The sequence below is a fragment of the Kogia breviceps genome, chromosome 14 (genome assembly GCF_026419965.1).
Source record: "Kogia breviceps isolate mKogBre1 chromosome 14, mKogBre1 haplotype 1, whole genome shotgun sequence".
Lineage (NCBI taxonomy): Eukaryota > Metazoa > Chordata > Mammalia > Artiodactyla > Physeteridae > Kogia > Kogia breviceps.
Genome location: NC_081323.1, coordinates 25,007,475 through 25,035,326, shown reverse-complemented (window position 1 = coordinate 25,035,326; position 27,852 = coordinate 25,007,475). Strand labels below are relative to the sequence as shown.

The window sequence follows — 27,852 nt, the reverse complement described above, 5'->3', positions numbered from 1 at the left end:
GACAAATTCTTAGAAAGGTATAACCTTCCAAGACTGAACCAGGAAGAAACAGAAAATATGAACAGACCAATCACAAGTAATGAAATTGAAACTGTGATTAAAAATCTTCCAACAAACAAAAGTCCAGGACCAGATGGCTTCACAGGTGAATTCTGTCAAACATTTAGAGAAGAGCTAGCACCCATCCTTCTCAAACTCTTCCAAAAAATTGCGGAGGAAGGAACACTCCCAGACTCATTCTATGAGGCTACCATCACCCTGATACCAAAACCAGACAAAGATACTAAGAAAAAAGAAAATTACAGACCAATATCACTGATGAATATAGATGCAAAAATCCTCAACAAAATACTAGCGAACAGAATGCAACAACACATTAAAAGGATCATACACCACAATCAAGTGGGGTTTATTCCAGGGATGCAAGGCTTCTTCAATATATGCAAATCAATCAATGTGATACACCATATTAACAGATTGAAGAATAAAAACCATATGATCATCTCAGTAGAGGCAGAAGAAGCTTTTGACAAAATTCAACATCCATTTATGATAAAAACTCTCCAGAAAGTGAGCACAGAGGGAACCTACCTCAACATGATAAAGGCCATATACAACAAACCCACAGCAAACATCATTCTCAATGGTGAAAAACTGAAAGCATTTCCTGTAAGATCAGGAACAAGACAATGATGTCCACTCTCACCACTATTATTCAATGCAGTTCTGGAAGTCCTAGCCACCGCAATCAGAGAAGAAAAAGAAATGAAAGGAATACAAATTGGAAAAGAAGAAGTAAAACTCTCACTGTTTGCAGTTGACATGATACTATACATAGAGAATCCTAAAGATGCCACCAGAAAACTACTAGAGCTAATCAATGAATTTGGTAAAGTTGCAGGATACAAAATTAATGCACAGAAATCTCTTGCATTCCTATACACGAATGATGAAAAATCTGAAAGAGAAACTAAGGAAACACTCCCATTTACCACTGCAACAAAAAGAATAAAATACCTAGGAATAAACCTACCTAGGGAGACAAAAGACCTGTATGCAGAAAACTATAAGACACTGATGAAAGAAATTAAAGATGATATCAGCAGATGGAGAGATATACCATGTTCTTGGATTGGAAGAATCAATATTGTGAAAATGACTATACTACCCAAAGCAATCTACAGGTTCAGTGCAACCCCTATCAAATTACCAATGGCATTTTTTATGGAACTAGAACAAATCATCTTAAAATTTGCATGGAGACACAAAAGACCCCAAATAGCCAAAGCAGTCTTGAGGGAAAAAAACGGAGCTGGAGGAATCAGACTCCCTAACTTCAGACTATACTACAAAGCTACAGTAATCAAGACAATATGGTATTGGCACAAAAAGAGAAATATAGATCAATGGAACAAGATAGAAAGCCCAGAGATAAACCCACGCACCTATGGTCAACTAATCTATGACAAAGGAGGCAAGGCTATACAATGGAGAAAAGACAGTCTCTTCACTAAGTGGTGCTGGGAAAACTGGACAGCTACATGTAAAAGAATGAAATTAGAACGCTCCCTAACACCATACACAAAAATAAACTCAAAATGGGTTAAAGACCTAAATGTAAGACCGGACACTATAAAACTCTTAGAGGAAAACATAGGAAGAACACTGTTTGACATAAATCACAGCAAGATCTTTTTTGATCCACCTCCTAGAGTAATGGAAATAAAACCAAAAATAAACAAATGGGACCTAACGAAACTTCACAGGTTTTGCACAGCAAAGGAAACCATAAACAAGACGAAAAGACAACCCTCAGAATGGGAGAAAATATTTGCAAACGAATCAACAGACAAAGGATTAATCTCCAATTATATAAACAGCATATGCAGCTCAATATTAAAGAAACAAACAACCTGATCCAAAAATGGGCAGAAGACCTAAATAGACATTTCTCCAAGGAAGACATACAGATGGCCAAGAAGCACGTGAAAAGCTGCTCAACATCACTAATTATTAGAGAAATGCAAATCAAAACTACAATGAGGTATCACCTCACACCAGTCAGAATGGCCATCATCAGAAAATCTACAAACAACAAATGCTGGAGAGGGTGTGGAGAAAAGGGAACCCTCTTGCACAGTTGGTGGGAATGTAAATTGATACAGCCACTATGGAGAACAGTATGGAGGTTCCTTAAAAAACTAAAAATAGAATTACCATATGACCCAGCAATCCCACTACTGGGCATATACCCTGAGAAAACCATAATTCAAAAAGACACATGCACGCCAATTATCATTGCAGCACTATTTACAATAGCCAGGTCATGGAAGCAACCTAAACGCCCATCGACAGATGAATGGATAAAGAAGTTGTTGTACATATGTACAATGCAATATTGCTCAGCCATAAAAAGGAACGAAGAAAAACAAGGAACGAAATTGGGCCATTTGTTGAGACGTGGATGGATCTAGAGACTGTCATACAGAGTGAAGGAAGTCAGAAAGAGTAAAACAAATTTCATATATTAATGCATATACGTGGAACCTAGAAAAATGGTACAGATGAACCGGTTTGCAGGGCAGAATTTGCGAGACAGACATAGAGAACAAACGTATGGATACCAAAGGGTGAAAGCCGCGGGTGGTGGTGGCGGTGTGATGAATTGGGCAATTGGGATTGACATGTATACACTGATATGTATGAAATTCATGACTAATAAGAGCCTACTCTATAAAAAAAATAAATTTTTCTAATGTATTTATGAATGTGGAATGGAAAAATTTGTTTCTTCAATCCTTATTGTAGTTTATGGTAAAGCAGTATTTTTGTTTTAGTTGGGCTCTGTCTTCAAGGTCCCTTGTAAAATATTTTCTGTTATTTTATTTTCTTGAGTGCTTATGCCTCAGTTTTTGTTGAATAATAAATTATCTGTCATTATAAACAACTATTCCTGGCCAGCTCTGCATATGAAGCCTGGATGTTGTTAGAAAGTTGGATGCATTGTCAGGTTTGTGGCAGAGCTACAAGGATGGGAAATGCTCATCCTTAAGCATGTCTTATGTCCATAATCAGTTTAACCAGCCTTATAAGCCAATAAGTACAACAGTAATTTTGATGTTCTTTCCACTATCTTTAACAGATGAAAATAGCCAATTTTGGAAATGCTCCTTATACGACAGTTACACATTTAGAACATTTACCTATTCTTGCCAGTGGTTAAACAGAAATTGTGGTCAAGAAAATCTTTTTCCTGATTTTTCCCTTGTTTCTGATTCCAACTTTAGGGGCACCATTCAAACTATATCCTTAATGCTTTTTGTCCTTATGTGCTGCCTGGAAAGCCCATGTAGCCTTCCCAGTAAACTGCTTAATGGTCTGTAGAGACATCCCTGGATTTCATGAGTAAGTCATACTTCTCCTTCTTTATTTTCTTAGTATTTTGTACACATTTAAATGTAGTGGTCTTTCCTGTAACTCAGGGCCCTGTCTTCTTTATCTCTCTGCCAAAGTCTGGCACAGGTCAATCAGTAGCATGGGATCTAGAGCACCTCAAAATTCAGCTACAGATGATTGGAAATAATCCAATTCATCAGTAGAGGATTGTTTAAATAAACTGTGGTACATCCTCACAATGGACTATCATGCATTTATTGTTTTTTTATTAGATTTTATTGGAGTATAGTTGATTTACAGTGTTGTGTTAAGTTTCTGCTGTATGGCAAAGTGAATCAGTTAGGGGCTTCCCTGGTGGTGCAGTCGTTGAGAATCAGCCTGCTAATGCACGGGACACGGGTTCGAGCCCTGGTCTGGGAGGATCCCACATGCTGCGGAGCAACTAGGCCTGTGAGCCACAACTGCTGAGCCTGTGCGTCCGGAGGCTGTGCTCCACAACAAGAGAGGCCACGATAGTGAGAGGCCCGTGCACCGCGATGAAGAGTGGCCCCTGCTTGCCACAACTAGAGAAAGCCCTTGCACGGAAACGAAGACCCAACACAGCAAAAATAAATAAATTAATTAATAAACTCCTAACCCCAACATCTTAAAAAAAAAAAAGTGAATCAGTTATACATATACCTATATCCACTCTTTTTTAGATTCTGTTCCCATATAGGTCATTACAGAGTACTGAGTAGAGTTCCATGTGCTATACAGTAAGTTCTTATTAGTTCTCTATTTTATATATCGTAGTGTGTATATGTCAATCCCAATTTCCCAATTTATCCCTTACCCCCATCATGCATTTGTTAAAAAGAAAAAAAAAGGTTGTGGAATTAAGAATTTCAGGGGCTTCCTTGGTGGCGCAGTGGAAGAGAGTCCGCCTGCCGATGCAGGGGACGTGGGTTCGTGCTCCGGTCCGGGAAGATCCCACGTGCCGTGGAGCGGCTGGGCCCGTGACCCATGGCCACTGAGCCTGCGTGTCCGGAGCCTGTGCTCCGCGACAGGAGAGGCCACAACAGTGAGAGGCCCGCGTACCGCAAAAAAAAAAAAGAATTTCAGAACATACTGTAAAATTGTAAAACAAAAGAAACAAAAAACCAAGGAGTAGTGTAGTTTGTATGTGGTATGGATCAGTTGCCTATTGGTCTATTGCTATAAGAAACCATGCTAAAACTTAGTGGCCTAAAACAATAATGGTTTTTTGGGGGGGTGGTTATGAATCTATGAGTCGGGAAGTTCTCCTGCTCTTGCTTTTGCTCATTGATTCATATGTCTGCAAGCAGTTAACTACAGATCAGACTCATTAGGTTAGGATCTTACATGTTTGGGGATCAGCTGGCCTTAGCTGGTATAACTCATCTCTGCTCCATGTGGTCTCATCCTCCAGCAGACTAGTCTGGATTTGCTTTCACGGCAGGGTTAGCGTTCCGAGACAGGTGTAGAACCAGCACTGTTACACTTCCATCATATTATATTGACCAGAGCATGTCAGGCGGCCTGGCCAGATTCAGAGGAATAAGGGAATAGATCCCATTTCCTGAGGCATTGTAAAAGGCATGGTGCCATTCTTAGGGATGCTCAGTTTAATGTAATTATGCTGTCTTTGTATAAATGGGGGTGGGGTAAGAATTTATTTTTGCGTTTGTTTGTACAGAGAAAGAATGGATGGATACACATGAAACAGATTAAAATGGTTACGTATGAGGTGGGATATGTAGGTATAGAAGCAGGGAGTATTTCTTTTTATATCATATATTGATTTTTGAACCATATAAATGTATACTTATAATACATACAAAAAAGAGAATTATCTACCTAGCCTCTGCTCCCCAAAATAGTTCTCTTTAAACCATCACGATTATTTCTTAGTTAGGAATATGATTTGTTTTAAAGAAATGGTAATGGCTTTCTTGGACACCCTGTTTGGAATGATCAGTATTTCTGTACTGTGCATCTGAAAGATCTGTATTCAGCTTATTTTCCTCAGAGATGATAATCAGGAGCACTTGACCATATCTTCTTCTACCCAGAGTTTAGCATAGATAAACATCTCAATGGCCAAATAAAATTATTCCTTCTAGTAGATTGTTAATCTGATGGAAGTAAACATGTAAGAGTGTCTACTGCGTTGTACCAGCCATTATTATGTATATTACATACGTATCCATTCCCAATAACCCTGTATTGTATTACCCTCAGAGACAGATGAAGAAAACCATAGTCACACAAGTAAGTGATAGAGCATCCTTCACATCAAGCTCACCTTCTTTCACCTAAACATCCTTCACACTTGCAGCCCTGGGAGTTCCCCTTCTTTCCAGTTGTTTGTGGGTAGCCCTTCCCCTCACATAATTGCTTTTTTCTTCTCTCATATTCATACCTCTTCTACTTATTGTACCTTTGTGAACCTCAAAGTAATTTTTAAAAAACTAATGGAAAAGCATTTCATAATGATTTGTAAATGCCCTCATTTGTGGGCAATTTATCATACAAGATTCTTCTCAAGTAGCACTTACCTAGGATGTTTATGTTTGTGTTTAGTATTACTTTCTCTTAAAGCTACAGAATAATTCTGCTCTTTTGCTTCATGTTTGATTCTTAAATTCCTATGTGGGGAAAAAAATCACACTGCCCTCACACAGAAAACTGTTTATTATTTTGTTCTCTCTTTCATCAGTTTTCTTTTGTTATGACATCATAGCATCTTGCACAATGAAGGGGTAAAATAATTATCCAGACATATTTTTCCATGTTTGTCCCTCTCCTTTAGCTCAAGTTGTTTGGCTTTATGTTGTTAGGTGTTGAAGCATCAGTGATCGTGCAAATTCATGTGGTCATATTTCCATATATATCCAAATATTTAAAATAACCAAAGCACAGTTATAGGGTGAGTAAACTATCAGTTACTTTGAACCTTAGAATCTATGTTTAGGATCAAGTTGAACCTTTCTGATAAAACTAAGGTTTAATTTAATTTTCTAGGACTGAATACTTTGTCTCTGATGATTCATGCAGTGGTGTTTATGGGCTGAAGTCACACTTAAGAAAAAAAAAATTTCTTCTCTTTGAACTTCAAGTTTCTCTGGAATTGAAAAGAGCTCAAAATTTTGTTGGTTCTTTCAAGGGATCCAGGTAGATAGATGTTTTATAAAAGCTAAGTTTTATAAAAATTCAGAAATGAAGTCACTTTAAACGTGATGGCATAAAGGAATGTACTGGCCGCCAAGCAGAGGGTCAAAATGCCTGCTTTGGAGTGTACTCCTTATTTACCCTCTGAGCAACTGCTGGATTTGTCAGTTTATAAACTAGGATAGAGCTCTCACATCATGAAGTACATTCTTGCCACCCAGCTTCCAACAAAAATATCATCTTACATTGTACTGGGTACTTTTGCAACTGTTGATTCTTGGATCATTCCATACAATATCTCTGAAATCACATGGATTGTTGATAGTATACACATTTTCTTTGGGGAACAAATGTTAATGTTAACTTGGACATAGTCATAAGGCTAGTTAAGTGATAAAATCAGGACTTGACATTAGTCTTCATGTTCTCTAGTCATCATTATTCTTTATTGAGTACCTTCTTTATAACTAGCACTAGCCTAGGCATTATCTCTAATACTTACATCAAAATGAGGCCTGCAAAGGTGAAGTGATTTGATAAAATTCATACAGATTTTATCATTCAGTGATAAAATCATCATTAGAATGACGATTCACACCAAACCTCTCAGGCTCTGTACCCATACTTTTCCTACTAGACAATAGTTGTTGCTTGAAACATGAGTATGTTGCTTGAAACATACTAGTGTTGCAGGTTTGTGAGTAGTGACGTGAATAAGAGATAAGTAGTTTTAACCTAATATAAACCGTACTCTGGAGTCTGGGTTTTCCCCAGTTTCTAAGCTTTCAGTTGGTATATAATTCAGTGATCTGCAGTTGGGCTGATCTTGAGTTTTTCATTCTGCCAAGTGCTGACTGCTAAAACACATCTCACTGATAAGCCCTCCTCGGGCCTTTGGCACTCTTGCTGTAAAGGCAGGTGGTCTGAAGAAAGGCTCCCCCTAGGTTGTTGCACACTATACACAACACATAACAGGGCGAGACAACTGTTAGTTCCTTCCTTCTTTTCTCTCCCACCCACTCCAGAAAGCTGGGTCCCAGATGGAAGAGCTGGAAACATGTCAACTGTTCTCTGAAGGGCATTGAGAAAACACTGTCAAGAAGAAAAAGGCAAACGTAATAGCTAATTAATTCACTAATCAGACAGGATGACCGTCCATTTTACAAAGAAAATGTCCTGGACAGAGATGGGAAGGGCTGGCAGAGTGTGCTCACATGGCTCTCAACTACACATTTTTGTCAGGGGATTTGTAACTTGGGGGCATTGTTGCCCTGATTGACTTTATATATTCATTATATTTCTTCCCAAAATGTGACCACTGCAAACGAAGGCATAAAAATAATATTTGGGGATGTTTTCCTCTTGAGAAAGTGCCCTTGAATGTGCAAAGATGCACCTTGTTGCCAGTGTCATGAATCCTTTTATATGTATTGTGTTTATAACTATGATTTCAGTGAAGGAAAACTTTGATTTAACGTTCTCATTTGAGCCTTTGGTCTCCATTTCTTGTACTTTGCGTTGAATTCAGCAGTTATTGGAGAATAAACACAGGGTACTTAAAGGAAAAGCCTGGAATTACTGAGAGGAACATAGCTCAATTTAAAGGTGATTGTGGTAGCCCTGGCCCTATTATTAACAAAGTAGGTAACAAGTTCCCTTTAATGGGAAAAAATAACTTTTTGAAGATATTAGAACATTACTCTCTTCATTATCAAGTCTTCTTCATTGTTAGCTCAGACCTAATTCTGACATCAAACTTAATCTACCTAATCTGACTTTCTGGGATTTGTTGCCGTCGAGTGTTATCAAACAGCTGCTTATTATGAATTGTCCTCGTAGATGAAGTAGCCTGTGCTTAGCTTAGGGTCAGCTCTACTTTTCTTTTTTTTGGACAATATACATCATAAATGACATGCCAGGTATCAGAGATGTTGACTCCACTTCATTTTTCTTACTTAGAATAGTTGATATGTATAAACATGTATTTCATCATTCATAGTAATTTATATACAACTGACTGATTCTATTTCCATGGCACGCAGTTGATGCTTACTTGTCTGGACAGTCCCACATTAGTTTTTTTTCCCCCTACTACTTCAGTTAATTTGTAACAAGTCAAGAAACAATGCCATTGAGATAAGCTGAATTTATAACCTGGTGTCTTCCTTTCTCAGCCACTATCCTCACTGTTTACTCTGATGTCACATCATCCCTTGACCTTGCTGCCTTGTCTTAGATTCCTAGGATTGCCGTAACAAAATACTGTAAACTGGGTGACTTAAAACAACACTATTCTCTCACAGTTCAAGAGGCCAGAAGTCCAAAATCAAGGTATCAGCAGGGTTGATTCCTTCTTGGCCTCAGAGGAAGAATCTATTCTATACCTGTCTCCTAGCTTCAGGTGTTTGCTGATAATCCTTGGCATTCCTTGGCTTGTAGATGGCAACATTCCAATCTCTGCCTCCATTGTCACATGCGTTCTCTCTGTGGGACTATGTCTGTCTTCACGTAGTAGACTTGCCTCTGTGTGTGTGTCTGTCTTTTCTCCTCTTCTTATAAGGACATCATTCATACTGGATTTAGGAACTACCCAGATAATCCAGGGTGATCTCCTCCCCTCAAGATCCTTAACTTAATTATATCTTCAAAGACATTTTTTCCAAATAAGGAAACATTCACAGTTCAAGGAATTAAGAGGTAGACATATTTTTTTTGGGGGGGGGCACCATTCAGCCTATTATACTAAGTAAGCATCTACTTCACTTCTCAGTCCTCTAGGTAAATATGTTGGTATTTCAGATTGTTGTGACTTTTTATTTTAAAGAAAATTCTGATTTCCATTCCTTTTATTCTCTACAGTTGGTGCTGACAAAAGGGTGCCAGCAATGCCTGGATCGCCTGTGGAAGTGAAGATACAGTCAAGATCCTCACCTCCCACCATGCCACCCCTCCCACCAATAAATTCCGGAGGACCTAGGCCAGTGTCATTCACTCCTACAGCATGTGAGACCTCTTAATTACTTGGGTTTGTGGTTCACAGTGACATTTGGATCTAAATGAATGTCATTAAGCCTTCTATATATACTACTAAACATTTTCAAAATGGCTGTTAACACACACACATGTATCTTGGTGGTTTCTTTTCTTAGTTGCTTTTTCCCTCTGAGAATAGTATATAACTGATTTAGGTATTTGGAAATTTAGTAGTCTAAATATTTTGTTTTCATACTTTTTGGCTTGTAAGTATCTACTTTAATTTCTTTGGCTCTAAAATAATGAATTTAAATTGTTATATTGATTAATAGGATTCAAAGTAAGTTTCATAAATTGATTGAACTACTCCAGGACTGTCACGGTAAGGCTTTTTACAAAAAAGTTTGATTATTTTATTAGTTTACTAGGCCTGCTGTAAAAAAATACCAAAGACTAGGTGGCTTAAACAACAGAAATTAATTTTTTCACAGTTCTGGAGGTTAGAAGTCCAAGATCAAGATGTCAGCAGGTTTGGTTTCTTCGGAAGCCTCTTTCCTTGTCTTGCAGATAGCTGCCTTCTTGCTCTGTCCTCTCATAGCCTTTCCTTGTGCATGTGCATCCTTGGTGCTTCCTCCTCTTCTTATAAGTACAACAGTCATATTGGATTAGGACCTAGGAAGATGACCTCATTTAACCTTTAAAGGCCCTATCTCCAAATATAGTCACATTCTGAGGTACTGGGGGCCAGAACTTCAACATAGGAGTTTGGGAGGGGTGTACAATTTAGTCCATAACAATTATATTAGACAATAAATAAAAGTTGTTCAGCCTTACTAGTCACCAAGGAAATGCAAACTAAAACCCAGTGTAGTACCACATACAGCCACAAGAATGTTCAGAATGAAAAGGAATATCAAGTTTTGGTGAGTATGTGTGGAGCAACTTGAACAATCATACATTGTTTATGAGAAAAATTTTTGGTAGTGTCTACTAAAGCTGAATTTCCCCAAACCCTGTAACTCCATAAATTTAGTCCTAAAACCTCAATTTAAAAAAGAAGGTTTAATTATTTATTGTCCCCAAACATTTGAAGTTGAGTAACTGGCAGCTGTAACAATTTGAGCCAAAGTTCATGAAATGAAGTTTGATACCCTTTTTTCTTAAATTGTATTTTTTATCTCAAAGTTAAACAGCCTTAGATAAAGATACTATCTTGAAGTGAAACAGATTTAAACCCAGGCTGCCATTCAAATTTCAAGATATAGACAGTAGGGGTGTGTATGTGTGCGTGTGTGCGTGTGTGTGTGTGCGTGTGTGTGTGTGTTTGTGTAGTCAACCCTTTTGACCCCCATATTTGACTATTTAGGGATGAATATGTTTTATTTCAGAAAATGTGAAACACTTTCACTGAAGAAATTGTAAAACAGCCCGTATAAGTGTCAGGGTGGCGAAAAGCATAGTAATGTATTATTTTTACAGGTTTCTTCAAAAGAGGGCAGCTCTCCAATGGCAATGGACCTTTCTGTGAACACAAAGAAATGGTACACCATTGCAGCTGATTTTCTGTATTGCTGAGGTTGAGTGTTGAGCCTTCTTTTCCAGTAGCTCTAGTGTCCTTTACTGGAAGACACAGTAGAGACACCCTCTTTTTCTCAGCCTGTTAACCTTTTATGCAGTGAGCCATACACATACAGCATACACAGTTCATAACAACTTAGCTAATTATGATTACACAGATGTGTGTTTAATCAAGAAGTAGACAGTCTTTCAAGGCAGTATAAATATAGAAAGAAATAAGTATAATTTGGTAAGTAAAATAATGGAAGCATGTACATGGGCAGCACAGAGCAAAGTTATTAAATCTAGTAGGAGCAGCAGAGTCTGTCAAATAATGCTTCTTAATACAGATGATATGTTTTTAGACTTAGTTTTACTTTCTTAAATTTTCAAGCCTGGATATGATTAAATGAAAAATCTATTGACACTTAGACACTAGGTAATTTTATTTCATTCATCAGGGAAGAAGGAGCTTTGCCTCCAAGAATATAGCTCTAGAGTTGTGTTCCAAATTAAAACTACAAGAAATGACTGTTAAGAACAATGGGCAGGGACTTTCCTGGTGCTGCAGTGGTTAACAATCCACCTGCCAATGCAAGGGACACAGGTTTGATCCCTGGTCCTGGAAGATCCCACATGCCACGGAGCAACTAAGCCCATGCGCCACAACTACTGAGTCTGTGCGCCTAGAGCCTGTGCTCTGTAACAAGAGAAGCCACCTCAGTGAGAAGCCTGCACACCGCAACAAAGAGTAGCCCCAGCTCATCGCAGCTAGAGAAAGCCCACATGCAGCAACAAAGACCCAACGCAGACAAAAATAAAAATAAATACATAAATTTATTAAAAAAAGAAAAAAAGAACAACAGGCAAAAATAGGAAAACCGTAATTAATCACATCTATTATAATTTGAGCAGAAATATAGAATGGAAGTGTCCCATATGGTATCTAGAAAATGCTATATTGAATAACTAAGAATTTGGCACTGTCAAGGCAGGGAAAAACTGATTTTGATGGACATGAATATTGTGAGTGGTCAAAGAGATATATATCTCATTGCAGGAATAGGTCATTAAACCTATAGCCTAGAAAAAAACATTTCTCACGTTAACACAATGCTCCAGTTTCTATCTTGTTCAAATGCTATATATATATATTTTAATATAAATTTATTTATTTAATTTATTTTTGGCTGCATTGGGTCTTTGTTGCTGCGTGTGGACTTTCTCTAGTTGTGGCAAGCAGAGGTTACTCTTCATTGCAGTGCGTGGGCTTCTCATTGGGGAGCATGGGCTCTGGGTGCACGGGCTTCAGTAGTCGTGGCATGTGGGCTCAGTAGTTGTGTCTTGTGGGCTCTAGAGCACAGGCTCAGTAGTTGTGACGCACAGGCTTAGTTGCTCTGTGGCATGTGGGATCTTCCCAGACCAGGACTTGAACCCGTGTTCCCTGCATTGGCAGGCAGATTCTTAACCACTGTGCCACCAGGGAAGCCCCCAGATGCTATATTTAAATTGACTGCTTAGATTCTTTGGGAACCTGAGGTTGGGAAGGAGATGTCACATTAAAGATGGGCGTGAGTGTCCAGTCATTGGAAATACATATTCTACCAGACTCCTCTCATGCAGCCCATTGCAAGAAGTCTTAAAATCTACCCATCCCTCCCCTTGGCACCTGTAGAATTTAGATGTACCTTCTCTTTGCTCTTGTAGCACTCATACTCGTCTAACACTTTAAGTTATTCTGTTACCATTTTTTACCTGGCAACCTGTCTCACTATAAAAGCAACATTGTTGAGGGCTGCAAATGTGTCTTGTGTACTCTTTTAACATGTGATTTACAAAATTCAATGAATAAATGAAGGCAAATGCAAAAAAAGAAATTAACAGAGATCCTTATGTTTTGCACTTAAACCAAGTCTTTCTTATAGTGAGCAACGGCATCAACCATTCTCCTCCCACCCTGAATGGTGCCCCATCACCACCACAGAGATTCAGCAATGGTCCTGCCTCTTCCACATCATCTGCACTAACAAATCAACAGTTGCCAGCCACTTGTGGTGCCCGGCAGCTCAGCAAGTTGAAACGTTTCCTCACCACTCTGCAACAGTTTGGCAATGATATCTCACCTGAGATTGGGGAGAAGGTGCGGACTCTTGTTCTAGCACTGGTGGTAAGTACATCGCTGTCGACTGCTGCTTGAGTATATGGCTCAGAACTGAAGCCAGCAGAGAAATTGTACATACTTCTCATTCCCTAACTTGTAGCAGTGTGGCAGATTCTATAGTCTAGATTAGTTTAACTTGTATAATAATGTTGAATCATGGATTTCAGTTGTGGATAATGTTTATCAAAGAAGCAAAAGCAAAATCTATAACAATTACCATATTGTTTCTTATGGTATCAATTTAATTCCGATAAACGGCTTTGAATTTCTCTTAAAAGTGAGTTTCAACAGGCCCACTGAGGTTCAACTAACTAAGTTTTGTTCCTTAATATATTCAGTGCCTGGTGCATTGTTTCCAAACCAGAGAAAAAAGACAAATGGTTTAATTTTCAAGATAATAATTCGTGAAATTACAAGTTTTGTGGTCTAAATAAATAGTATCAAAGGGATTACGTTCTTCAGCTCCTCATGCAAATACAATTTCTTTAGGATTTTCAAGGAACAAATTTTTTTTCCATACTGAGTGGCAAATCCATGATATAAAGTAGTGATCTTCTTACATTGACAGCTGGGAGGGGTTTGACTCTTAGTGTATATAAGGGACGAGCTTCCAGTTCTTAATGTTTGTAAATTGAATTCATCAAGATTTACCTCAACTAAAAGCACACTGTGCTCCTGCATATTACCATCTGTATGTGATAAAGATGAATCACAGTACTAAACTTTCACCGGGCAGTTCTCAAACTGTAATTAGGGACCCCTAGGATTTCTCGAGACCTCTTTTGGAAGTCCAGGAGGTCAAAAGCATTTTCATAATAATACTAAAATGTTAATTGCCTTTTTTTTTTTTTTTTTTTTTTTTTTTTTTTTTTTTGCGGTACGCGGGCCTCTCACTGTCATGGCCTCTCCCGTTGCGGAGCACGGGCTCCAGACGCGCAGGCTCAGCGGCCATGGCTCACGGGCCCAGCCGCTCCGTGGCATGTGGGATCCTCCCGGACGGGGGCACGAACCCATGTCCCCTGCATTGGCAGGCGAATTCTCAACCACTGCGCCACCAGGGAAGCCATAAAATGTTACTTGCCTTTTGACTCTTATTCTCTTAGGACTGTATTGTGGAATTTTCTAGAGGCTGCGTGACATAGGATGTTGAAACATGTTAAATGCAGAAGCAGATTAGGAGAATCCAGCTCTCTTTTATTAAGCTAGATAGCAGAGAGATTTGCAAAACTGTACAAACAGTGCCATTTTCCTTGCTACATATTTTAACCATTTTTTAAAATTGAAGGATAGTTAATTTACAATGTTGTGTTAGCTTCAGGTGTGTGAGTATCACTGTGAGTATTCAGTATCACTGAATCACTTCAGCAAAGTGATTCAGTTATATTCTTTTTCAGATTCTTTTCCATTATAGGTTATTACAAGGTATTGAATATAGTTCCCTGTGCTATATAGCAGGTCCTTTATGTGTATCTGTTTTATACATAGTAGTGTATATCTTTTAATCCCAAATTCATAATTTATTCCTTCCCCACTTTCCCTTTTGGTAACCATAGTTTGTTTTCTATGCCCATGAGTATTTCTGTTTTGTAAACAAATTCATTTGTATCATTTTTTTAGAGTCAACATTTAGGTGATAATTGGAATTCCCTGGCCGTCCAGTGGTTAGGACTCTGTGCTTTCACTGCTGTGGGCCATGGTTCAATCCCTGGTTGGGGAACTAAGATCCTGCAAGCTGCGCCACACAGCCAAAAAAAAAAAAAAACAAATTACAGTGATATCGTATGCTATTTGTCTTTCTCTGCCTGACTTACTTCACTTAGTATGATAATCTCTTTATAGATCCGTCCATGTTGCTGCAAATGGCATTATTTCATTCTTTTTTATGACTTTGTAATATTCCATTGTGTGTATATGCTGCGTCTTCTTTGTCCATTCATCTGTCGATGGACATTTAGGTTGTTTCCATGTCTTGGATATTGTGAATACTGCTGCTATGAACATAGGGGTGCATGTATCTTTTCAAATTATAGCTTTGTCCAAATATATGCTCAGGAGCATATGACAACTCTATTTTTAGTTTTTTGAGGGAACTCGATACTTTTCTCCATAGTGACTGCACCATTTTACATTCCCACCAACAGTGGGAATGTAAAAGAAAAAGGAGGTTTCCTTTTTCTTCATACCTTCTCCAGCATTTATTATTTGTAGACTTCTTAATGATGGCCATTCTGACCAGCATGAGATGGTACCTCATTGTAATTTTCATTTGCATTTCTCTAGTAATTAGCAGTGTTGAGCATCTTTTCATGTGCCTGTTGGCCATCTGTATGTCTTCTTTCGAGAAACGTCTATTTTGGTCTTTTGCCTATTTTTTTTAATTGGGTTGTTTGTTTTTTTGATATTAAGCTATATGAGCTGTTTGTATATTTTGGAGATTAATCTCTTGTCAGTTGCATTGTTTGCAAGTATTTTCTCCCAGCCTGTAGATTGTCTTTTCATTTTGTATATGGATTCCTTTGCTGGGCAAAAGCTTTTAAGTTTAATTAGATCCCATTTATTTATTTATTTTTTTATTTCCTTACTCTAGGGGATGGATCCAAAAAAATATTGTGGTGATTTATGTCAAAGAGTGTTCTGCCTATGTTTTCCTCTAGGAGTTTTACAGTATCTAGTCTTATATTTAGGTCTTTAATCCATTTGGGGTTTATTTTTCTCTATGGTGTTAGAGAATGTTCTAATTTCATTCTTTTACATATAACTGTCCAGTTTTCCCAGCACTACTTATTGAAGAGACTGTCTTTTCTGTGTTGTATATTCTTGCCTCCTTTGTTGTAGATTAATTGACCATAAGTGCATGGGTTTGTTTCTGAGCTTTCTGTCCTTTTCCATTGATCTGTGTGTCTGTTTTTGTGCCAGTTCCATACTTTTTTTTTTTTTTTTTTTTGCGGTACGCGGGCCTCTCACTGCTGTGGCCTCTCCCACCGTGGAGCACAGGCTCTGGATGCGCAGGCTCAGTGGCCACGGCCCACGGGCCCAGAAGCCCCGCGGCATGTGGGACCCTCCCAGACCAGGGCACAAACCCGCACCCCTCGCATCGGCAGGCGGACCCCCAACCACTGTGCCACCAGGGAAGCCCCATACTTTTTTGATTACTGTAGCTTTGTAGTATAGTCAAGTTAGGGAGTGTGATTCCTCCAGCAGTGTTTTTTTCTCAAGATTGTTTTGGCTATTTGGGGTCTTTTGTGTTTCCACACAAATTAAAATTTTTTTTGTTCCAGTTCTGTGAAAAATGCCATTGGTGATTTGATAGGGATTGCATTGAATCTATAGATTTCCTTGGGTAGTATGGTCATTTTAACAATGTTCATTCTTCTAATCCAAAAACAAGGTATATCTTTACATCAGTTTGTGTCATCTTCAGTTTCTGTCATCAGTGTCTTATAGTTTTGGGGTACAGGTATTTTCCCTCCTTAGGTACATTTATTCCTAGGTATTTTATTCGTTTTGATGCAGTGTTAAATGGGATTGTTTGCTTAATTTCTGTTTCTGATATTTCATTGTTAGTGTATAGAAATGCAACAGATTTCTGTATATTAATTTTGTATCCTGCAACTTTATTGAATTTATTGGTGAGCTCTAGTATTTTTCCGGTAGCATTCTTAGGATTTTCTGTATGTAGCATCATGTCGTTTGCAAACAGTGACAATTTTACTTTTACTTTTCCAGATTGGATTCCTTTTATTTTTTTTTTCTTCTCTGATTGCTGTGGCTGGGACTTCCAAAACTACATTGAAGGGCTTCCCTGGTGGCGCAGTGGTTGAGAATCCGCCTGCCAATGCAGGGGACATGGGTTTGTGCCCTGGTCCGGGAAGATCCCACATGCCGCAAAGCAGCTAGGCCCGTGAGCCATGGCCGCTGAGCCTGCGCATCCGGAGCCTGCGCTCCACAACAGGAGAAGCCACAACAGTGAGAGGCCCGTGTACCACCAAAAAAAAAAAAACCCAACAACTAACAAACAAAAACAAACTATGTTGAATTAAAATGGCAGGAGTGGGCATCCTTGTCTTGTTCCTGATCTTAGAGGAAGTGCTTTCAGCTTTTCACCCTTGAGTAAGCCGTTAGGTGTCGGTTTGTCATATACGGCCTTTATTATGCTAAGGTATGTTCTCTCTGTGCCCACTTTCTGAAGAGTTTTTATCATAAATGGATGTTGAATTTTATCAAAAGCTTTTTCTGCATCTGTTGAGGTGATCATATGGTTTTTATTCTTCAGTTTGTTAATAGGTGTATAACATTGATTAATTTGTGGTGATCATGGTGTATAATCCTTTTAATGTATTGTTGGATTCTGTTTGCTAGTATTTTGTTGAGGATTTTTGCATCTGTGTTCATCAGTGGTATTGGCCTGTAATTTTCTTTTTTTTCGTAATATCTTTATCAGGGTGATTGTGACCTCATAGAATGAGTTCGAAAGTGTTCTTCCCTCTGCCAATTTTTGGAGTAGTTTCAGAAGGATAGGTATTAACTCTTCTTTAAATGTTTGGTATAATTCACCTGTGAAGCCATCTGCTCTTGGACTTTTGTTTGTTGGGAGTTTTTAAGTTGCTTATTTAATTTTTTTAAAAAATTTTATTTATTTTTGGCTATGTGGGGTCTTTGTTGCTTCGTGCGGGCTTTCTCTAGCTGTGGCAAGCAGGGGCTACTCTTTGTTGCGGTGTGCAGACTTTTCATTGCGGTGGCTTCCCTTGTTGCTGAGCATGGTCCCTAGAGCATGCGGCCTTCAGTAGTTGTGGCTCACAGGCTCTAGAGCACAAACTCTGTAGTTGTGGCTCACTGGCTTTGTTGCTCTGTGGCATGTGGGATTTTACCGGACCAGGGATTGAGCCCATGTCTCCTGCATTGGCAGGCAGAATTTTAACCACTGCGCCACCAGGGAAGTCCCAGGTTGCTTATTTAATTTCATTACTGGTAATTGGCCGGTTCATATTTTCTGTTTCTTCCTGGTTCAGTCTTGGCAGATTGTACATTTCTAAGAATTTGTCCACTTCTTCTAGGTTGTCCATTTTATTGGTATATAGGTGCTCCTAGTAGTCTCTTAAGATCCTTTGTGTTTCAGTGGTGTCAGTTGTAACTTCTCCTTTTCTGATTTTATTCATTTGGGCCCTCTCCCTATTTTTTCTTGATGAGACTGGCTAAAGGTTTATCAATTCTGTTTATCTTTTCAGAGAACCAGTTTTTAGTTTCATTGATGTTTTCTGTTTTTTTTTTAGTCTCTACTTCATTTATTTCTGCTGTGATCTTTATGATTTCTTTCCTTCTACTAACTTTGGGTTTTGTTTGTTCTTTCTCTCCTCGCTTTAGGTATAAGTTTAGGTTGTTCATTTGAGATTTTTCATGTTTCCTGAGGTAAGCTAGTATCACTATAAACTTCCCTCTTAGAACTGCTTTTGCTGTGTCCCAAGGGTTTTGGATTGTTGTGTTTTTGTTTTCATTTGTCTCTAGGTAGTTTTTAATTTCCTCTTTGATTTCTTCAGTGATCCATTGGGTTGTTCAGTAGCATGTTGTTTAGCCTCCGTGTGTTTGTGTTTTAAAAGATGCTTGATATGATGTCAGTTTTCTTAAATTTACCAAGTCTTGCTTTCTTGCCCAGCATGTGATCTGTCCTGGAGAATGTTTCATTTACATGTGAAAAGAATTTGTATCCTGCTGCTTTCAGATGGAATGCCCTATAAATATCAATTAAGTCCATCTGGTCTAATGTGTCATTTAAGGCCTGTGTTTCCTTACTGATTTTCTGTCTGGATGATCTGCCATTGATGTAAGTGGGGTATTAAAATTCCCCACTATTATTGTGTTACCATCAGTTTCTCCTTTTATGTCTGTTAACATTTGCCTTATAAATTGAGGTGCTCCTATGTTGTGTGTATATATATTTACAATTGTTCTATCTTCTTCTTGGATTGATCCTTTGATCATTATGTTTGTTTGGTTGGTTTTTTTTAGCCACACTCCTTAGCTTGTGGGATATTAGTTCCTCGACCAAGGATTGAACCCAGGCCCTCGGCAGTGAGAGCACGGAGTCCTAATTACTGGACCACTATGGAATTCCCAGTCATAGCCTTTTTCTTTCTTTCTTTTTTTAAAAAAAATATTTATTTGTTTATTTTATTTATTTGGTTGCACCGGGTCTTAGTTGCAGCAGGCGTGTTGCTTAGTTGCGGCTTGGTGGCTTCTTAGTTGTGACACGCAAACTGTTCATTGCAGCATGCATGTGGGATCTAGTTCCCTGACCAGGGATTGAACCCAGGCCTCCTGCATTGTGAGCGCGGAGTCTTAACCACTGCGACACCAGGGAAGTCCCCACAGTCTTTATTTTAAAGTCTCTTTTGTCTGATATGAGTATTGCTACTCCAACTTCCTTTTGATTCCATTTGCATGGAATACCTCTTCCCATCTCATCACTTTCAATCTGTATTTGTCTCGAGATCTGAAGTGAGTCTCTTGTAGGCAGCATATATATGGGTCCTGTTTTTGTATCCATTTAGCAGTTTGTCTTTTGGTTGGAGCATTTAGTCCATTTACATTTAGAGTAATTATTGATATGCGTATACCTATTGCCATTTTGTTAATTGTTTTGGATTTGTTTTTGTAGGTCTTTTTTTCACCTTTCTTCTTTTGTTCTCTTCTGTGATTTGATGACTGTCTTTAGTGTTGTGTTTGCATTCCTATTTCTTTTTTGTATGTATATTTGTTATAGATTTTGTATAGCAGCCTGTATATATAGGTTTTTGTATAGCAGCCTATATATATACATGCTTGTTTTAAGTTGCTGATCTCTTACTTTCAAATGGATTTTAGATACCCTGCATTTGTACTCTGCTCCCCTCACAATTATTGTTTTTGATATTATATTTTACATCTAATTGTTCTGTGTGTTTCCTTTTTTATATAAATTTTATTTATTTATTTATTTTTGGCTGCATTGGGTCTTTGTTACTGCGTGTAGGCTTTCTCTAGTTGTGGTGAACAGGGCTTACTCTTAGTTACAGTGCACAGTCTCCTCACTGTGGTGGCTTCTCTTGTGTGGGGCTTCAGTAGTTGTGGCACATTGGCTCAGTAGTTGGCGCTTGCGGGCTCAGTAGTTGTGGCGCATGGGTTTAGTTGCTCTGAGGCATGTGGGATCTTCCGGACCAGGGCTTGAACCCATGGCCCCTGCATTGGCAGGCAGATTCTTAACTACTGTGCCACCAGGGAAGCCCGTTTTGTGTGTTTCTTTTTTTTTTTTTTTTTTTTTGCGGTACATGGGCCTCTCACTGCTGTGGCCTTCCCCGTTGTGGAGCACAGGCTCCTGACGCGCAGGCTCAGCGGCCATGGCTCACGAGCCCAGCTGCTCCGCGGCATGTGGGATCTTCCCAGAGTGGGGCACGAACCCGCATCCCCTGCATTGGCAGGCGGACTCTCAACCACTGCGCCACCAGGGAAGCCCTGTGTGTTTCTTAACTGCTTATTGTGGATACAGAAATTTTACTACTTTTGTCTTTTAACTACCTCCCCAGTAGCTTTGTATATGGATGATTTCCTACCTTTATTGTATATTTGCCTTTACCAGTAAGCTGTTGCATTTCATAATTTTCTTGTTTCTAATTGTGGCCTTTTCTGCCTAGAGAAGTTTCCTTAGCATTTGTCATAAAGCTGGTTTAGGGTGCCGAATTCTTTTAGCTTTTGCTTGTCTGTTAAGCTTTTGATTTCTCCACCAAATCTGAATGAGAGCCTTGCTGGGTAGAGTATTCTTGGTTGTAGGTTTTTCTCTTTCATCACTTTAAGTGTATTGTGCCACTCCCTTCTGGTCTGCAGAGTTTCTGCTGAAAAAAATCAGCTGATAGCCTTGTTAGGAGTTCCTTTGTGTGTTATTTGTTGCTTTTCCCTTATTGCTTTTAATATTCTCTCTTTATCTTTAATATTTGTCATTTAGATTACAGTGTGTTTTGGTGTGTTTCTCTGCAGGTTAGTCTTGTATGGCAAGGGTCCCCAACCCCTGGGCCATGGACCAGTAGCAGTCCGTGGCCTGTTAGGAGCCAGGCCGCACAGCAGGAGGTGAGTGGCGGAGGAGTGAGCTAAGCTTCATCTGCCGCTCCCCATCGCTCGCATTAATGCCTGAACTATCCCATCCCCCACCCTGCCCCCTGTGGAAAAATTGTCTTCCATGAAACCAGTCCATGGTGCCAAAAAGGTTGGGGACTGCTGCTGTATGGGACTCTGCACCTCCTGGACTTGGGTGACTATTTCCTTTCCCAGGTTAGGGAAGTTTTCAGCTATTATCTCTTCACACATTTTCTCAGGCCCTTTCTCTCTTTTTCTACTCCTTCTGGGTCCCCTATAATGCAAAATTAGTGCACTTGATGTTGTTCCAGAGGTCTCATTTCTTTTCATTCTTTTTTTTTTTTTTTTTTTTTTTTTTGTGGTATGTGGGCCTCTCACTGTTGTGGCCTTTCCCGTTGCGGAGCACAGGCTCTGGACGCGCAGGCCCAGCGGCCATGGCTCACGGGCCCAGCCGCTCCATGGCACGTGGGATCCTCCCGGACCGGGGCACGAATCTGTGTCCCCCGCATCAGCAGGCGGACTCCCAACCACTGCGCCACCAGGGAAGCCCTCTTTTTTCTTTTTGATGGCAGTGATTTCCACTACTTGTGTTTCAGCTCACTGATACATAATTCTGCCTCGTTTAATCTACTGTTGATTCCTTCTAGTGTATTTTTCATTTCTGTCATTATATTCTTCACTTCTGTTTGGTTGTTCTTTATATTTTCTAATTCTTTCTTTTTTTTTTTAACATCTTTATTTGAGTATAACTGTTTTACAATAGTGTGTAAGTTTCTCCTTTACAACAAAGTGAATCAGTTATACATATACATGTACATATGTTCCCATATCTCTTCCCTCTTGCGTCACCCTCCCTCCCACCCCTCTAGGTGGTCACAAAGCACAGAGGTGAACTCCCTGTGCTACGCGGCAGCTTCCCACCAGCTATCTAACTTACATTTGGTAGTGTGTATATGTCCCTGCCACTCTCTCACATCATCACAGCTTACCCTTCCCCCTCCCCATATCCTCAAGTCCATGCTCTAGTAGGTCTGTGTTTTATTCCCGTCCTACTACTAATCTCTTCATGACATTTTTTTTTCTTAGATTCCATATATATGTGTTAGCATACGGTATTTGTTTTTCTCCTTCTGACTTACTTCACTCTGTATGACAGACTCCAGGTCTATCCACCTCATTACAAATAACTCAGTTTCATTTCTTTTTATGGCTGAGTAATATTCCATTGTATATATGTGCCACATCTTATTTATCTATTCATCTGTTGATGGACACTTAGGTTGCTTCCATGTCCTGGCTATCGTAAATAGAGCTGCAATAAACATTTTTCTAATTCTTTCTTAAAAACTGCTAGTTTATTGCTCTCTGCATCCATTTTCCTCCCAAGTCCTTTGATCATCTTTATGATCATTACTCAACTCTTTCTCGGGTAGATTGCCTATCTCCACATCACTGGTTCTTCTTCTGGGGTTTTATCTCGTTCCTTTGTCTGAAATATTCCTCTGTCACCTCATTTTTTTAAATGTTTATTTATTTGGCAGCACCAGGTCTTAGTTGCGGCACGTGGGATCTTCATTGCCATGTGCGGGATCTTTTACTTGCAGCAAGCATGTAGGATCTTTTTTTTTTTTTTTAGTTGTGGCATGCAAACTCTTAGTTGCAGCATTTGGGATCTAGTTCTGTGACCAGGAATGGAACCCTGGCCCCCTGCATCCAGAGCACAGAGTCTTAGCCACTGGACCACCAGGGAAGTCCCCACCTCATTTTGTCTAAATTGCTATTTGTATTTTTATGTATGTGATAGGTTAGTTATGTTTCTCAGCTTTGGAGAAGTGGTCCTCTGTAGGAGATGTCCTGTGTGTCCCAGCAATGCACTCCCCTCTCATCACCCAAGGTCCACAGGCCAGCTGGTCCCAGGGTAGTGTCTCACCTGCGTTTGCAGAGTTGCAGCAAAAATCTGTATCCACCACAAGTGCTTGAAGTTATTGCCTTTTTGATGAAAAACACACTTCTGGCAGCAAATTGCATCTCTTGTGGAATCTTGCTTAACATCAATACCGCAGCCAATGCCATGCTGCACCAAGTCTGTATACTACATTTTTTAGATAAGTACAGTTATTTTGAAATGAGTTAATAATAAATATTGTTTAAATTCTCAGTTTTAATTTCAGATATAGTGATTATCAATAGATGTAATCCGTATTATTTAGAACGATTATGAGACTAAAATGTTTATGAACTGCTGCTTTAAAAGATGACTCAGTATTGTACAGAGGAAACCACTTTCATACAAGGCAAAATGCAATAAATGACTTTTTCATCATTTGAGATTCTATCCCTGTTTTGTATAGCTGTAGGTGGTTCATTGTCATTGCTGTAAAATGTTTCATTGTAGGAATATACCACAGTTTATACTTTTTGATGGACATTTGAGTTGTTTATATTTTGAGGCAGCATCAGGGGTCCCCCAGTACCACCCCCATGTCTTAAGATTTGCTAGAATTGTCCAGACTTGGCATATAGTTGTGCTCACAGCTAAGTTTTTTGTTTTTTTGTGGGGGGGGGGGGCTGCGTCAGGTCTTAGTTGCTGTCCACAGGATCTTTGTTGAGGCATGCGGGATCTTTCGTTACAGTGTGTAGGCTCTTCATTGTGGTACACAGGCTTGTCTTTAGTTGTGGCATGCGGGTTTTCTCTTCTCTAGTTGTGGCGTACAGCTTCCAGAGCACATGAGCTCTGTATGTGGCACACGGGCTCTATCTAGATGAGGCGCATGAGCTCAGTGGTTGTGGCACGCGGGCTTAGTTGTCCTGCAGCATGTGAGATCTTAGTTCCCTGATGAGAGATCAAACCTGCGTCCCCTGCATTGCAAGGCGGATTCTTTACCACTGGACCACCAAGGAAGTCCCTAAGATTTAATACAGAGGCATAATAAGGATACATAGCTGGATCAGAAAGGTGAGAAACACAGTTGGGATCTGGAGGAACCCATATATTGGCTTCCTTTTTCTCCTCTATGAACAGTCACACAGAGTTCAGTCTTCCCCCAGCAGTGAAAATACAGCAACTTATGTGTGATGTTTCTGCCCCAGGAACCCCATTAAACCCTCAATGCCCAAGGTTTTTCCTGGGGTCTGGGCACATAGGCACTCTTGGTGTAGCACCTATGAAACTCCAGACTCATAGAAGGAAAAGTGGTGTTTAGCATCAATCAGAGTTTGTAAAAACTGTACCCCCATCCATTAGGGAAACTTTTTGTTTGTTTGTTTGGGGTGGGAGGGGGGTCCCTTTATTGGTCAAATTTTAGAGTATTATGGAAAAGTCTTTCTGGCTCTAGACTAATAAAATTGGCTTTAAATGTCAAAATGAATTTGAACATAATTGGAAGCAAAGTAGCCATCAGAATGTTATGCCAATTCCAGCAGCAAATTACTTTAAATAAAGTCTGCTTAATTTCAAGAATAAAAGAAAAAAATGAAAGCTCATTTGCATGCGTGCATGCATGCGCACACACACACTGAAAGTGAATTTTTTTCTAGCTATGAAAGAATATGTAGATGTAGCCAGTCATCTCTTTTAAATGGCTGTGCTTGGGTTAATGTTTCTTTTTTTTTTTTTTTTTTTTTCCAAATTTTTAAAATTGTTTCATCATGAGGAGGTGGTAAAATACATATAGCACAAAATTTACCAGCTTAACCATTTTTAAGTGTACAATTCAGTGATATTAAGTATATTCATGTTGTGCAGCTATTGCCACTGTCCACCTTCAGAACACTTTTCATCTTTCAAAACTGTAACTCTATGCCATTAAACAATAATTCCCCATTTCCTTCTTTCCCCAGCTTCTGTCAGCCACCATTCTACTTGACTATTCCAGGTACCTCCTATTAGTGAAATCACATAGTATTTGTCTTTTTGTAGCTGGCTTATCTCACTTAGTGTAATGTTGTCAAGGTTTATCCATGTTGTAGCATGTGTTACAATTTTTTACCTTGCAAGCAGGCTTTCTTATGGTTAGCAGTTGTAGACCAGTTGTATTAGCTCTTTTCTGTACAGGGGCCATTACAAATAATGAGCATTTTAATTTATGGTACATGTGTACAAGCATTGCACTGAACAATGGAATTGTGATTTCATAGGGTATATATGTATATAAATTTAGTATATAAGGTCAAATGGTTTTCCCAAGTTTTATACCAATTTTTAATCTCACATACTGAGATTTTCATTCAGATCAGCGTCTTAGTCCTTTTAGGCTCTTAATATAGAATACCATAGACTAGGTGGGTTATAAACAACCAATATTCATCTCTCATAGTTCTGAAGGTTGGTAAGTCGAAGATCAAGGTGTCAGCAGATTCGGTGTCTCGTGAGAGCCTACTTCCTGGTTCATAGATGGCTATCTTCTCACTGTTTCCCCACAGGGCAGAATAGGCAACAGAGCTCCCTGGTGGCTTTTTTAGAAGGGCACTAATGCCATTCACTAGGGCTCTGTCCTCATGACCTAGCCACCTCCCAAAGGCCTCACTTCCAAATATCAACACATTGGAAATGAGGTTTCAACATAGGAATTTTGAGGGCTCACAAAAACATGTAGTCTATAGCAATTGATATTGAAACTATAAATATATTTGGAGACAATACAAGGTGAGAAATGTTTGTTAAATTTAATATCCATTCATTGTTAAAAAACAAACAGCAAACCAATTATAGCAGGAACTTCCTTAATCTGATGACAGTTGTATGTATAAACACACTTTAGCAAGCCTATGATGCTAAGTGGTGAAATTTCAAAAGCTTTCCCTCTGATATTAGGAAACAGATAGGATCTCTTTTCTCTTCACTGTAATCCTGAACATTATAGCCTAGCAAATAAGATATAAGGATTGGAGGGACTTCCCTGGTGGTCCAGTGGATAAGACTCCATGCTCCCAATGCAGGGGGCCCAGGTTCAATCCCTGGTCAGGGAGCTAGATTCTTCATGCATGCAGCAACTAAGAATTCACATTCTGCAGCTAAGAGTCCACATGCCGCAACTAAGAAGTCCGCATGCCCAACTAAGAAGCCTGCGTGCCGCAACGAAGATCCCATGTGCCCCAGCTAAGACCCAGCACAGCCAAAATAAATAAATAATACATAAATAAATAAAATATTTTTTAAAACATATAAGGATTGGAGAAACATAAATAAAACTGCCATTATTCATAGATAAAATGATTGCCTTATGTGTATTGCATTTGAGCTTACCAATCCATTATTTTTCCTTTCCTTTCCTTTCTTTTTCTTTTTTCTTTTTTTTCCTTTTTCCTTTTTCTTTTTCTCTTTTTTTCTACCATCTTGTTGAAAACATTGTCTAATTTGGAGGAGAATTAACACCTTTAGATTATTATATTTCTGTATAGGTGAAAGCTTTATTTGGTCTTTTTGTTTTATAGATTTATTTATTTCTTTATTTATTTTGGCTGCTTTGGGTCTTCGTTGCTGTGCTCGGGCTTTCTCTAGTTGTGGTGAGTGGGGGCTACTCTTCGTTTTGGTGCAAGGGCTTCTCATTGCAGTGGCTTCTCGTTGCAGAGCACAGGCTCTAGGCACGCAGGCTTCAGTAGTTGTGGCATGCGGGCTTTAGTAGTTGTGGCTCGCGGGCTCTAGAGTACAGGCTCAGTAGTAGTGGTGCACAGGCTTAGTTGCTCCACAGCATGTGGCATCTTCCCAGACCAGGGCTCAAACCTGTGTCCTTGCATTGGCAGGCGGATTCTTAACCACTGTGCCACCAGGGAAGCCCTTATTTGGTCTTGTATTTATGAAAGGAATCATTAAGATTTTGGCAGGCATATGTAAATGGAACAGTCATTCCATGTGGAGGAGACTTCGTTAGCAAAGTCAGAAAAGGCCACACAGTTAGGTAGCAAGAGTTTAGTTCACCTGTGTGCATTTGGTGTTTCTGGTGTGCAAGAGAAGAGGTAAGGTGCTAGTGGTCCTTAACTGTACCAGGAAGCAAGCATGGCAATTTCCACTGCAAGGTAAGGGTAAATGTTTTGTACTCTGCCTACTTATTTGGAGAATACACATTCTGGAAGGTAGTTTTATACCTTTAACTAGACAGTTCCTTTGACCTACCAGTATCTCTCCTTGACATTCATCCTAAGAAAATAATAAACAATGTGCATTAACATTATTTATAATGTCAAAAAAAATTGAACCACCTAAATGTTCTATAAAAGCTTGAGTAAATGACAGTACCTCAGTTTAATGGAATATGATGTAGTCATATCAAGTCTGGTTCAGGTATAACAGAAAGGTATACTTCTTCCTATTCCTCCTGACAAATACAGCAAAAAAAAAACCAATGGGCGCTATGTATAAAACAAAAGTAAGAAGACTCTGAAAGATGGAGAGAAGGCAGATTGGCCAGTGACCTTGAGACTCAAGGAAATACACAGCAGTGAGTTCCCTTGACTTCGTGCTGTGATCGTATATCCTGGACTGTGGTCTGGAG

General features: G+C 39.2%; 1 protein-coding gene across 2 annotated transcripts in view; it reads left to right on the top strand.

Moving 5' to 3' along the window:
- The window catches only part of CBFA2T2 (CBFA2/RUNX1 partner transcriptional co-repressor 2), a 185,559-nt gene that overhangs the window by 121,619 nt on the left and 36,088 nt on the right, over nt 1–27,852 (top strand). For both annotated transcript variants that reach the window (XM_059039048.2, XM_059039046.2), the window contains exons 2-3: nt 9,430–9,573; nt 13,026–13,267. In XM_059039048.2, the coding sequence (XP_058895031.1) occupies nt 9,430–9,573; nt 13,026–13,267 (386 nt within the window). The remainder of the gene's footprint in view (nt 1–9,429; nt 9,574–13,025; nt 13,268–27,852) is intronic.